The 14,347-nt window shown below is 38.8% G+C and overlaps 1 protein-coding gene across 1 annotated transcript in view; it reads right to left on the bottom strand.

The window, feature by feature from the left end:
* Window positions 1-10,432: 10,432 nt before the first annotated feature.
* Window positions 10,433-14,347, bottom strand: part of LOC109911791 (synuclein, alpha interacting protein) — a 121,428-nt gene continuing 117,513 nt past the window's right edge. The window contains exon 11 of the mRNA XM_048595131.1: window positions 10,433-10,598. Within this exon, the coding sequence (XP_048451088.1) occupies window positions 10,584-10,598 (15 nt within the window). The 3' untranslated portion in view covers window positions 10,433-10,583. The remainder of the gene's footprint in view (window positions 10,599-14,347) is intronic.

The raw sequence follows: 14,347 nt of genomic DNA on the forward strand, positions 1-14,347 counted from the left end.
TTCCAATATTTTCACAGCTGACAATGGTAGGGGCAAAACATGTATCAGATGCCCAGAATTCAAGTTAAGGAGCTTCCAGCAGGTTATAAATGGTGTGTGCAATTTGATATTTAGTATGGCACAACTATTGTGGAGAAATAAAAACCTTTACTGCCCCAAGAGCGATTACATGAACTTTGTGCTTTGATGCACCGTAAACCTGTCAGTTTCTTGTGAGGTAAAGCAAGGGCAATATAATGCACTATTGAAATCATAAAAAAAAGAACAGGTCAAAAGGATAAAGGAGAGGCAATGAATTAAAGTGGTGAATTCCTTTGGGTTCTACTTATAAATTATGTCTAATTTGTGCATCATCAGTGAGCAATTTCTGCTAATACCTCCAAAGACATTTCTAATTTAAGGCAGCATTGACTCTCATTGGCAGAGGCAGTTCTAATTGTGGTCTTTATTTATAAATCCTAGCAAATGGCAAGGTAAAGACAGGTGACTCTGCACAGTAAACCCAGAACCTGGGATTATGACAATTTTGACATTTTCTCATAGATTATTCTCTGTACAGCTAGGTTATTAACTATTTCTCACCCCACTTTTATGGTCAAGCATCCAAAGATTTGAGATGTGAGTGAGTCTCTGGTAAGGTTTACTTTTTGAATTCTGATAACCATCTACTGTTTTTGGATCCTTTTTGTGGGGGCAAAAAGCAGAAGTTAAATCCTCTTTATTGTCATGTAAAATATATTAAATAAGAAAAGAATTGTACTGCAACAGAGGAAAATTCAACTTTCAGGGGAATGAGAAACACAATTAAGCTTTTCATAAGAACAGTGGTCCCAAAGTGGGGTTTTAGCAGCTCTGGAGCTACAGCAGATGACTGTAGGGGTTACTTGAGGGAAATTGTAATTGTTTTAACACTTTGTTTTAAATTCATCCATGCATCTATTAACTGGAAAATGTTTCATTACCATGCTGTCAAAATTGTGCAATTAGCCTCATTTTCTTGAAATTTAGCTACAATATTTAACTTTACTCTCAAATATACCAATGAATACAATTAATACAAACATTATCAATTAGTGTACTGTTTGTATCTGACGAGCATAAAACATTTCATCAAACTGTTTGTTCCTTTGAGGCTTTTTGATTGTAACTTTTCCAGTTGTACAGAGTAATTCAGGTACATGAGGGCATAACCCTTCAAAATGGAGAGATGGCTAAAAACAGGGAGTCACCAGAAATAAGAATGAAACTACAAGCTACAATAGGACTACAGTGGACACCATAGAAGTAATGACTGATTCCATGTCTGTGCTCCTGTCTAGACTTGTGAAGCAAAACAATAATCAACATAAAACAGATAAAATAAGCTTAAATCTGATAGAAAATACATTGAGAGTGGACTCACTTGAACCACACCCAATGATTATCCTCAGCCACTACATAGTCTAGTGGAAAGGTGCATTCTTTAGCATAGGCATTTGTGATATAGAGATAAACCATTAAAATGTTTTGAAGAAGAGTCAGTCTGTTTCAGTCAATGACAAAGGCCCTTGAAGGATAATATCTGGTAAGTTATGGAATTGCAAGGTCAGGGAAGCTTCATTATATAGTCAAGGAACCAATAGCATCTGCAGGAGGAAATGTAGTTGATACCATCACTGGAGAGAATACTGTAAAGGCCATTGAAACTGTACCATTGCCAGTGACATTGTCACACCCTGTATCACTGACATGGCTGATGACATTCTGACTAAGTTTATAAATCAAATATTTATTAGCAATTATTTTGGTTTGTAACCAGATTAATCTATGCGTATGACAAACTTGATTTCTGTAAGGTATATTTTAGGATGGTCAGTATAAAAAGGCATTTTGAGTTGCAATCACTACTTAATCAAATTACAGCTGAAGGGATTTCTGATTACTTTGGCTTCATCACTAAACATGGAATTTTGTGGTCAAAGCGTGTTGGAATCTGCACAGATGGAGTTGAGTGAATGACAGAGAGTGACAGTGGAGTGGTGACACATATGAAAGCAGTCACCCTAAATGCAAAGGGGTGCACTGTAGCATACCAAGGAGGTACTATTACTAAAAACATGCTTGCCAACTTACAGAAAATGCTGAATAAGGGTGTGAGAACAGTTAATTTTATAAATATACATTCTATCAAAAGGCAGAGGAGTCAGCGTTACATTGTTAATAAGAAATAAAATTAAATCAATAGCACGAAAGTGTAGAATCTGTGTTGGTAGTGTTGAGGAACCACAAAGGAAAAAAAAAGACTCTGCTAAGAGTAATGTTCAGGCCTCCTAGCAATAGGCAGGATGTGGGGAAGAAAGTAAGTCAAGAGATAGAAAAGACATGAAAGAAAAGCATTATTACAATAATCATGGGGGGCTTCAATATGCAGACAGACTGGGAAAATCAGGTTTGGTAGCAGATCTCAAAAGAAGGAATTTGTGGAATGTCTATCAGAGTTGTTTTCGAGTGGCTTGTGGTAGAGCCCACTAGGGAACAGGCAGTTCTGCATTTGATGATGTGTAATGAGGCAGCCTTGTTCAGGGAGTTTAAGGTAAAGGGACCACTGGGGCAGTGACCATAATATGATAGAACTCACCCTGCAGGTTGAGAGGAAGAAGCTGGAATCAGATGTAATTGTATTACAGTTGAGTAAAGGTAACTACAGAGGCATGAGATAGGAGCTGGCCTGAGTTGATTGGAAGGGAAACTTGGCAGGGAAGACAGTGGAGCAGCAATGGCAGGAGTCTCTGGGGTAATTTGGGAGGCACAGCAGAAATTCATTCCAAGGAAGAAGAAAAGTACTAAGAGGGAACCATGGCTGACAAGGGAAGTCAGGAACAGCATAATAGCAAAAAGAAAAGCATTCAATGTGTTGAAGATAGGTAGGAAGCCAGAGGATTTAAAAATCAGTGCAGGATAACTAAAAACACAATAGAGGAGAGAAGATGAAATATGAGGGTGAGCTAGCAAGGAACAGATACGAAGACTGCAACAGTTTTTTCAGAAATATAAAAGGTAAGAGAGAGACAAGAGTGGAAATGAGGCTAGAGAATTAGTAATGGGGAACAAAGAAATGGTGGAGGAACTGAATGGGTACTTTGCATCTGTTTTCACAGTGGAAGACACCAGCAGCATACTGGAATTTCAAGACAGTCAGGTAACAGAGATAGTGTAGTGGTCATCACTAAGAAGGGAGTGCTGTGAAGTTGAAATGTCTGAAGGTGGATAAATTACCCGGACCAGATTATCTACACCCCAGAGTTCTGAAGGAGACAGCTGAGGAGAGTGTGGAGGCATTAGTGGTGATCTTTCAGAAATCACTGGAGTCAGGCAATGTGCCAGAGGACTGGAAAATGGCTAATGTAACCCCCCTGTTAAGAAGTGAGGAAGGCACAAGACAGGAAACTATAGGCTGGCTAGCCTGACCTTGGTCATTGGTAAGATTTTAAAGTCCATTATTAAAAATGAGAATGCAGTGTACTTGGTAAAATAGGTGAGTTAGCCCAGCTTTGTCAAGGGGAGGTCATGTCTGACAAATCTATTAGAATTCTTTGAGGATGTAACGAGCAATTTAAATAAAGGAAGGCCAGTGGATGTGATCTATTTCAATTTGCAGAAAGCCTTTGATAAGAGGCTGCTAAATAAGTTTAGAGCTCATGGTGTTAGGGACAAGATACTGGCACAGAGGATTGGTTGACTGGCAGATGGCAGAGAGTAGGGATAAAGGGATCTTTTTCAGGATGGCAACCAATGACTAGTGGCGTTCCTCGGGGGTCAGTGTTGGCACAGCTATTCACATTATACATTAACAATATGAAGGAACTAAGGGCATTGTTGCTAAGTTTGCTGATGACACAAAGACAGGTGGGGGAACAGGTAGTGTTGAGGCAGCAAGGAGGCTATAGAAGGACTTGACAGGCTAGGAGTGTGGGCAAAGAATTGGCTGATGGAATACAATGTGGAAAATGTCAGGTTTTGCACTTTGGTAGGAAGAATAGCAGCATAGACTATACTAAACAGGGAAAGGCTTCAGAATTCTGATGCACAAAATTACTTAGGAGACCTGGTTCAGGATTCTCCTAAAGGTTAACATACAGGTTCAGTTGGCAGTTAGGAAGGCAAATGCAATTCATTTCAAAAGGGCTAGAATAGAAAAGCAGAGATGTACTGCTGAGGCTGTATAAGGCTCTAGTCGGATCACATTTGGAATATTGTGAGCATTTTGAGCCTAGTGTCTAAAGCTGGATATGCTTACGTTGGAGGGAGTCCAGTGGTGGTTTACAAGAATGAACCAGGGATGAAGGGTATGTCATATGAGGAACAGTTGAGGACTCTGGCTCTGTATTCGGAGTTTAGAAGGTTGAGTGGGAATCTGATTGAAACTTACAGAATACTGACAGGCCTGAATAAAACGCATGTGGAGACGATGTTTCTAATGGTAGGAGAGACCGGGACCCAAGGGCACAGCCTCAGAGTAAAGGTACAAACCTTTAGAACTGAGAATAAAGAGGAATTTCTTCAGCCAGAGAGTGGTGAATCTGTGGAACTCATTGCTACACAGTGCTGTGCAGGTCAAGTCATTGAGTGTATTTAAGACGGAGATAGATGCGTTCTTGATTAGTAAGGGGATCAAGGGGAGAAAGCAGGAGACTGAGATTGAGAAATATATTAGCCATGATCGAATGGCACAGCAGACTTGATAGGCCGAATAGCCTAGTTCTGCTCCTTAACCTTACGGTCTAAAAACTTGTCCCTCAATTACATATATTTTTTTCCGCTCGACAGGAAGTAAACAGGTCAATGTGTTGCTCCATATGATGTTCATTGGTATACTAGAAGTAAAACTTGAACTTCACTCAGAGATTAGTTATTCTGTATAAGCATTCCTCTTTGCAAGTCTGCTTGACACACCTTAGTTCTCTTGTTTTGGCTACCTGTCAGATACGTATTATACCTAAACAAGTTAAATATATAACTCCAAGGGCTGAGCACGCCAATATTCAAACGTCCTTGATAAAACTGAGGCCATTAATAAAAGGCAGGAATTTTGAGCTCACTGTGTGTAGAAAATGATACTGAAACATTTTCAAGCCTGCAGAAATTCTCGATCACTAATGAGCTAAACTTTGCATAGCCTTATAGGTGATATCAAGCACTATATGTTGAGATAGATTCTTGATCAATGGAGGAATCACAGGTAATGGGGAAAATGCAGCAAAGTGGACATGAGGAATATAGGATCATGATCCTACTGAATGGTGGAACAGGCTCAAGGGACCAAATGGCCTACTCCTTCCTATTGTTTATGGTCTTATATGACTGAACTAGCATAGCAATTAAATGATTACTTCCGTGCCCCCACAAATGGACAACAAAAACACCTAGGAATGCCACCATTTCTCAAATTTTCCTGTAATTTCTATGTCACACAAGCTGACTATAAAAACAAGAGAGCCTCGCTGACATAACAACCAGTAGCATACTCAAGATTGAGTTCCAACGAAAGCAACTGACAGATTTTTGTATCCAAAAGCAGATATTTTTAATCAACCTGTTCAGATATGTTATGACACACCTATGCTGCATAAGTAAGAATGCTCCCCCTACGCCACAAGAACCCCCAATACAAGCAGTATATCTGCAGCTGTCATGGCTGACAAAGCTTTAATTCTGTTCATGACAAGGTACCATTGCGAAAGAGGATTTTTGACATTTGCTAGAATGAAACTGAACTATCGTTACCCCATGTCTGCTGAAAACAGTTTGTGACTGAAATCACCACTCATTTCTCCCAATTTCCAACAATCTTATCCATCATCTTGGTGGTAGGTGAAAAACTGCTATAGACATAGGTTTTCCTGTAATATAAGAACATAAGAACTAGGAGCAGGAGTAGGCCATCTGGCCCCTCAAGCCTGCCCCGCCATTTAATAAGATCATGGCTGATCTTTGAGACTCAGCTCCACTTACCCGCCCACTCACCATAATCCTTAATTCCTTTACTGGTCAAAAATTTATCTAGCCTTGCCTTAAAAACATTCAGTGAGGTAGCTTCAACCACTTCACTGGGCAGGGAATTCTACAGATTCACAACCCTTTGAGTGAAGAAGTTCCTCCTGACCTCAGTCCTACATCTGTTTCCCTTTATTTTGAGGCGATGCCCTCTAGTCCTAGTTTCACCTGCTAGCGGAAATAACCTCCCTGCCTCCACTTTATCTATTCTCTTCATAATCTTATATATTTCTATAAGATCTCCCCTCATTCTTCTGAATTCCAATGAGTATAATCCCAGTCTACTCAGTCTCTCCTCATAATCCAACCCTCTCAATTCTGGAATCAACCGAGTGAATCTCCTCGGCACCCCCTCCAGTGCTAGTATATCTCTTCTCAAGTAAGGAGACCAAAACTGCACACAGTACTCCAGGTGTGGCCTCACCACGACCCTATACAGCTGCAGCATAGCCTCCCTGTTTTTAAACTCCATCCCTTGAGCAATGGCAGACAAAATTCCATTTGTCTTTTTAATCACCTGCTGCACCTGCAATCCCACCTTCAGCGATTCATGCACAAGGACACCCAAGTCCCTTTGCAGAGCACGTGCTACAATTTTTTACCATTTAAAACATAGTCCATTTTGCTGTTATTCCTACTAAAATGGATGACCTCACACTTATCAACATTGTACTCCATCTGCCAGACCTTTGCCCACTCACTTAGACTATTAATATCCCTCTGCAGACTTTCAGTGTCTTCTGCACACATTGCTCTACCACTCACCTTAGTGTCATCTGCAAATTTTGACACACCACACTTAGTCCCAAACTCCAAATCATCTGTGTAAATTGTAAACAATTGAGGTCCCAACACTGATCTCTGAGGCACACCACTAGCCACTGACCGCCAACCAGAAAAACACCCATTTACCCCTACTCTTTGCTTTCTACTGGTCAACCAATCCTCTATCCATGCCAATACATTACCTGCAATACCATGAAACTTTATCTTATGTAGCAGCCTTTGGTGTGGCACCTTGTCAAATGCCTTCTGGAAATCCAGATACACCACATCCACAGGTTCCCCATGGTCCACCATGCAAGTAATGTCCTCAAAGAATTCCACCAAATTAATTAAACATGACCTACCCTTCATGAACCCTTGCTGGGTGTTCCCAATGGGACAATTTACATCCAGATGTCTTGTTATTTCTTCCTTAATGATAGATTCAAGCATTTTCCCCACTACCGAAGTTAAGCTACTGGCCTATAGTTACCTGCTTTTTGTCTACTTCCTTTTTTAAACAGTGGCGTCACATTGGCTGTTTTCCAATCTGCGGGAACCACCCCAGAATCCAGTGAATTTTGGTAAATAATTACTAGTGCATTTGCTATTTCTCCCATCACCTCTTTTAGTACCCTGGGATGCATTTCATCAGGGCCAGGAGACTTGTCTACCTTTAGCCCCATTAACTTGCCCAGCACTGCCTCCTTAGTGGTAATGATAGTTTCTAGGTCCTCACCTGCTATAACCTTCTAGCTATTAGTTTTCAGCATGTTATTTGTGTCTTCCACTGTGAAGACCAACACAAAATAACTGTTTAATGTCTCGGCTATTTCCTCATTCCCAGTTATTAAATTGGCCTTCTCATCCTCTAAAAGACCAATGTTTACCTTCGCCACTCTTTTACAATTTACATATTTATAGAAACTTTTGCTGCCTGTTTTTATATTCTGAGCTAGTTTACTCTCATAATCTATCTTACTTTTCTTTATAACTTTTTTTGTGCAATTATATACTGATTTACAACACCTATCGTTATTAGAGAGGTAGTTAAAGAGAAACTGCTTGTATGGTATGCAGGAAGTTAGTGAATCTGAAACAGATGTAGAGGTACAGAATAAATATATTATAATTATCACGTGTGATTTCCCACTGATGATGCATAATAATAGTATCCTGGGGATTTTATCAACAGATTTATTACATTTTGTGCCCTACCTTTTATTCTTTCAAGACTTCCAATACCTCATAATTCATTTTTTGGTTACCTTATTTCTCAATATTTTCTTATTTATCTAACTTTTTTGTTTTGCGAATCGTTATACTTATTTACGCAGTTATCTTAACAGCAACAAGTGTTTATGCAACTGAATTTTATAAAGTAATTATGTTTTTGTATTCTGCAGCATGAGTACAAATGGAGGTGAGATATGATAATTGTAGAACTATGTTTCGACCCGCAATTTCTGAAAGTAAGAAGGTGGTAGTAGTTGCAATCACAAAGTCTAAATGTAATATTAGCTAATGTCACCTCCCAAAGCAAGCCCTTAAAGCTCAGAAACTAAATTAACAAATGGCTCTGTGTCATTAGGAGAACTTCTAAGCATCCAGAAAATCCAAGAAACTAATAATCCAGAGATCTACAAACAAAGATTCTGAGTCTCACCATTGTGGCAGGAAGCAGAGGGTGATGATCGAAGGATTTTTTTTGTGATTGGAAGCCACTGTCCACGGGGTTTGATGATGGGTTCTTTGCTGTTTGTTTTGTATGTTAGTGATCTAGACAAGTATGTAGGAGGTATGATCAGTAAATTTGCAGATAACACAAAAATTGGTGGTGTGGTAAGGAGGAAAGCCTTAATCTACAGGATGATATAAACAGGGTCGTCAGATAGGCTAAACAGGGGCAATGAAATTTAATCTAGAAAAATGTGTGAAGTAATGGATTTTAGGAGGACCAAGAAGGCAAGGAGGTACACATTGAATGGTAGGACCTAGGATGTACAGAGCATCGAATGGGCCTTGCTGTGCATGTCCATAGATCCTTAACAGCAGCAGAATATATGGAATACCTGTCTTTATTATTCAAGAATTGAATACAAGAGTAAAGAGGGCATGATGGAGCTGTGTATAATGTTAGTTAAGCCTCAGACGGTGTACTGTGTGCAGTTTTGGTCACCACACTATAGGATGGATATGATGCACTCAACAGGATGCAGAAGAGATTCACCAGGATGTTGCCTGAGCTGCAGCGATTCAGCTATGAAGACAGAATAGATTGGTTGGAGTTGTTTTCCTTAGAGCAGAGAAAGCTTAGAGAGGAAATGATTGAGGTGTACAAAGTTCTGAGGGACAGAATCAGAATAGATAGGGAGAAACATTTCCCCTTAGTAGAGGTATCAATAAATAGGGGACACAGTTTAAGGTAAGGAACAGGAGGTTTAGAGGGAATTTGAGGTTTTTGTTTCATCCAGAAAGTTATGGGTCTCTGGAACTCACAGCTTGAAAGAATAGTAGAGGCAGGAACCCTCAAGAATTTGCAGAACTATTTAGATGAGCACTTGAAATGCCATAGCATACAAGGCTATGGGCCAAGTGCTGGAAAATGGGATTTGAATAGATGGATGTTCAATGATCAGTGCAGATATGTTCAGTTGAAGGGTGTCTTTCTGTGCTGTAAAATCTTTTTGATCATGTTTTCACATTTTGAGTATTAATGAATGCCTTAACATCTAGGACGTTAAGATCATCAAACCACAAGATTACACTCAGCAAGGATTACCCAAGAATCTGTCCAAACAAACTACTATGCCAGGTACCTAGCACAAACAAATGTAATCTCTGACTACTCCAGGTGTTTTTCAACCGAAACAAACCAAGTTTTTAGCAAAGGTGTTACAATTATTTGAAACATTCTTTAAAATTGTGGTGAAATATAAAAATACACTTGCTGCATTCACCTTCTGATCAAAATGATAGCTTGTTTGAAAAAGCCTTCTGAGATACAAAACATATTTGTTAAATTGGGATTTTGGATTATTGGAGGGGGCAGGTTTGGGGTGAAAATGGTAAACAAATTGCTAAAAATTCTGCAATCATCAAAATCTATATTGGATAACACACATTTGGACTTGGAGTGACATGATATATACTTGCATCATCTACAACAATTTAGGATGGTCTCTAATCATTTTATCTCAGGCTTTTCTTTCCAGTGAATAGAGATGGGATGCCAGAAAGAGATTTTTCTCAGGAAGATTAGCATAAAATTTGGTACAACTGTCAGTTCTACTATTCCAATAATTTAGTGTCTCATTCAAATTCTTGACAAAGATGTGATCTTTATCTACTACTTGCATGTCTGAGTCAGAATGCAGCTGTCAACTTGGCTGCATTCATCAAGTTATGCACAGTAATATTCTTGACCTTATTTAGGTCACTGGATTTGTTAGTCAGCTCTTGTATTAAAAATCCAGCACTGGCCTACTGGTCTTAGTCTGATCCATGCTTTCCCCTTGTCACCCTTTTCCAAGGTACACAGTTTGTAGATATAGTTACTGTTGTTCAAGACGTAAAATTAAACCATCTTTTAAATGATTTATTAAGTTCTAGATTTTCATCACAGGAGGCTGAATTATACACTGAAGAATCCAAATGCCCCTCCGCTGAATAGAAGCTGTTTTACAGTTACAGCTACCATAATTTACAGGAAGAATTCTGGTAACTCTGTTGTCTCCATGTTTTTAATCAAAGATATTCTTCACCATTGAATTCTTCAGCATTCACTAAAGTGGCTGTGCCTACAATAAAATGATTAAACCACAGTTAGATATCCACAAATTTAATTATTATCAGCAAAACAACTTGTCAAAAAATTCTGTAAGGTGTAATATTACCGCAGTATGCTAACATCAGAAATTACAATATTCACAGTCAGACACAGGGGTGCATTTGCTTATTTGTTTAGCATCTTGACATTTCTTTGTACCATCTGAATATCTCACTTCCTTCTTAGTCGAAAATCTTGAACAATAATAATCCAGTACAAAACCAGAGATGTCAATTGTAAGAAACAGTGATCATTGTTGCAAGTTGGCCATGGAGGCAGGCTGACCTAATACTTTGAGGAAAATAATATCTACCTACTAGGAGATAGCAAGAACTGCAGATGCTGGAGTCAGAGATAACACAGTGTGGAGCTGGAGAAACTCAGCAAGCTAGGCATCAGCAGAGCAGGGAAGTTGATATTTCGGGTCGGGACCCTTCTGTGTTCCTCCAGCTCCACACTGTGCTATCAATGTCTACCTGCTAGACAATTTTGTTTCTCACCCTTTCTGAAAAGTAAACAGGCCAAAAATTAGACTTTTTTCATCAATAGTAATTTTCTTTGGGATTTAAAGGAGAAGCCTGTAAATGAAGATGGACCAAAACAATCAGACACGTGTTTTTTAAAATAAACCTGAAGGATGTATTTTTTTCAGCAGAAACAATGTTCAACTTACTGAAGACAGTAGATTTAAATCCTTCATTCATAAAAATCATTTAGGCAGACATTTTTCTTAATTACAGATAATTAACGAAAAACTTATTAATATTGTTAAATTGATGGGACAGAAATGTCACAAAAGGGCAGCAATCAATACTTCTGAGAACTATCCAACTTATCATGTGGGAAACAATCAAACTTCTTCATTCTATTGTCAGGATTTATTGGCTGGGCTATAATTTACATTTTATGCCATCCTAAAATTGTAGTGAGAAAAAGTTTCCATATTATTCATTTGATTTCAATCATATTCATTTTTCCTTTTGGTTAAAATTAATGAAAAAAATCATGTCCACAATGAAAGAGAGAGCATATTATTTTAAGGTGGAATAATCATTGACTCACCTCTGATTACGTGCTCAATTGGCAGAATGGATAACGCAGAAGTAGCGGTAACCATAATTTATAGGTGAAATATGTCAGGTAATAATTAAGGTTAAATCTTACAGTAGTTTAAAACTTATGGATGTGCAATAAATAAACTGTCATATTTCTGTATTTGGTAATTTTATGTTGCAAAAGATGAGATTAATATACATGTTCTACTTTGTATCAACAGCCTAAATCAAGTATGTTCCTATAGATATATCATTCAAGCATACCATGTCCCAGTTCCCTTAATTAGTAAAAATGCAGAAGGAGTATAGTTGCTGTGAAAGTCCTAGGAAAGTGAATACTCATTCAGATATGTAAGTAAAAACAAATGTATTTTAAAAAAAAGTTATGAAAAGACACGCAAATTCTCATGCAAATTAATAAGAAAACAATTTTTTTAAAAAAGCATGACATATTCTTTTATTTGCAAACTGGACTAAGAGATTATTTCCTTTTTATATATAGAGTAAAAACAAGAATACCATGGCACTAACTTTCAGGTGTATAAGATCTTGGGAGTCATTCACTCAAACAACTGTTGCCTAGGCAGCAGCTACTTTAAAGAGGTATTGTGCTTGGAACACTTACAAATTGTTGTACCCCATATGGATTTCTTTTCAAGTTCCAAAATAGCAAACTATAATCATAACTAAAAGTTCTGTTCCCACCTGTTTGCATTCAAAGCTTTCCCTCCGTCAATTTTAACAAGGAGGAATCAACTTTTATAATCATGATTTGCATTGATCCTTAGAGGTAAGATGGTGAATTTACTACACATGAATATTTTTAAAATTCAGAAATTGCAACAATTTTATTGAGCAGCCATTCTGAGGAAATAGGAGTAGATATTGTTGATATTTTAAATCAGTAATTGGCTAGAAAAAAAATAAAGAAATTGTTTGAATAAAGGGATCAGAAGTGGTGACAGATCAAATCATAACAGATTATTCAGTACCAGAATACTAGCTGGTATGCACGGTGATAATAAACATCTTTTTAAAGCAAGTTCTATAGAAGAGTTTATTGATAGCGCAGTCAATACTTCGGTAAAGATAAAACTATTACAAATTTGTCGTGACTATTTTCCCAACAGGGCTTTACATAACAAATCATTCATTTCCATCAACCATATACAAATGTATAAATGCTTTCATCATAAACAAAGTTAAAAACCTGAACAGAAATAATCCTCACGATTAAATCTTCAATTTGTGCAGTTCTATGAAGCAATCATGTAGAGATATGAGGATGGAGTCTTACCAGGCCATGAGCAACATGAGCTATGGTGAATAGGTCATCTCAACATAGAGGTAATCTCACTGCAACTTCCCAATTCATTGTCTTTGTTGCTAGTTAGGCGGCTGGTTAACAGTCCAACATGACACTGGTTGCAATTGTACCAAATTTTCCATACAAACTAGCCATTAGGAAAATGGCACATGGAAACTAAAGCAGTTTGTGACAGGTTCAACTTGCTGTTTTGTCCAAAAGACCTGTGTTGTATACCAGGCACTGACATCTCAGAAACACTCCATGGGCACTAGCACATGCACCTCATGTTGATGGACTTGATCTGATATGAGCTAGCCTTTATTAAACCTCATGGCACATATCTTATCCACTTATAGGAGGCACATATCTTATCCACTTATAGGATGCTTCTGCACTTCAATGTTTCACCTCGGGCTGCAGTGGCACCTATCTTTTATAAAGCTGTAGCAAGGAGATTTTGTTTTCAGGGACACACAGGCAGCTCACAGACTGGATTGGGCTGCATCTCTCAACTCTTCAATCACCGTCATAGCATTTACTCACTCTCAGACTGCTGGGATGCTCACAGATTCCCGGCTTGCTCTTTTTGCGCTTTGCCCCCTCAGCCAGAGATACCTGTTTCATATTACTACACACTTGCCATGTCATTTGGCAAAGACACAAAGCCAGAAAGCCTGTTACAATTGTCAGCAGGCCTCAGTCCTGTCAAGAGGAATAACCTTTGCTCAGATGATCCCTGTACTGTAGGTCATGTGCAGCCTCTGATAGCAGTTCAGACTGACCTTCAGTCAATTAGAGTCAGAATCTTATCCTTATATAGATGAGGAGCAACTGACAGGCAGCACACCACTGGCCTTGACTATTTCTGCCCTAGTGTGGGCTGGTTTTCTCCTGGAATGAGAGAAAGGGAGGTATGAAGGAAGATGAAAGTGGATGTCACAGTTACTACTGTTGGTGCAGGTGGGGAAGTTTCCTGAGCGATTGAGGAGGCAGTGCAGAGGGTGTACAGGATTCATGTGTCGTAGTTTAGGATGGGTGAGGGCGACTGAGGAATATATTGCAGGCATTAGTGAGAGTGATAGAGCATGAGCCTTAGTGGAATGTGGGTGCAGTAGCAGAACTGGTGAGTGTGATGTATCAGAGAGAAATGTTGGTACTTAGGCTGGCAGGGCAATGAAACACATTGGACTTCTTCCTACAGTGCTGGACATTCCTCCAGACAGCTGACACTGATTCAAATGATTGGCAATCTTGGACCATTCTGGCAAGGTCTTGTATCACGGCCTCCACTGCTAGTCCTGGAGAAAGAGAAAAAGTGCACCACTCTATCTAGCAGGACCTCCAGGATTGTGCCCA

This window comes from Rhincodon typus, chromosome 3 (genome assembly GCF_021869965.1).
Source record: "Rhincodon typus isolate 14 chromosome 3, sRhiTyp1.1, whole genome shotgun sequence".
Classification (NCBI taxonomy): Eukaryota; Metazoa; Chordata; class Chondrichthyes; order Orectolobiformes; family Rhincodontidae; genus Rhincodon; species Rhincodon typus.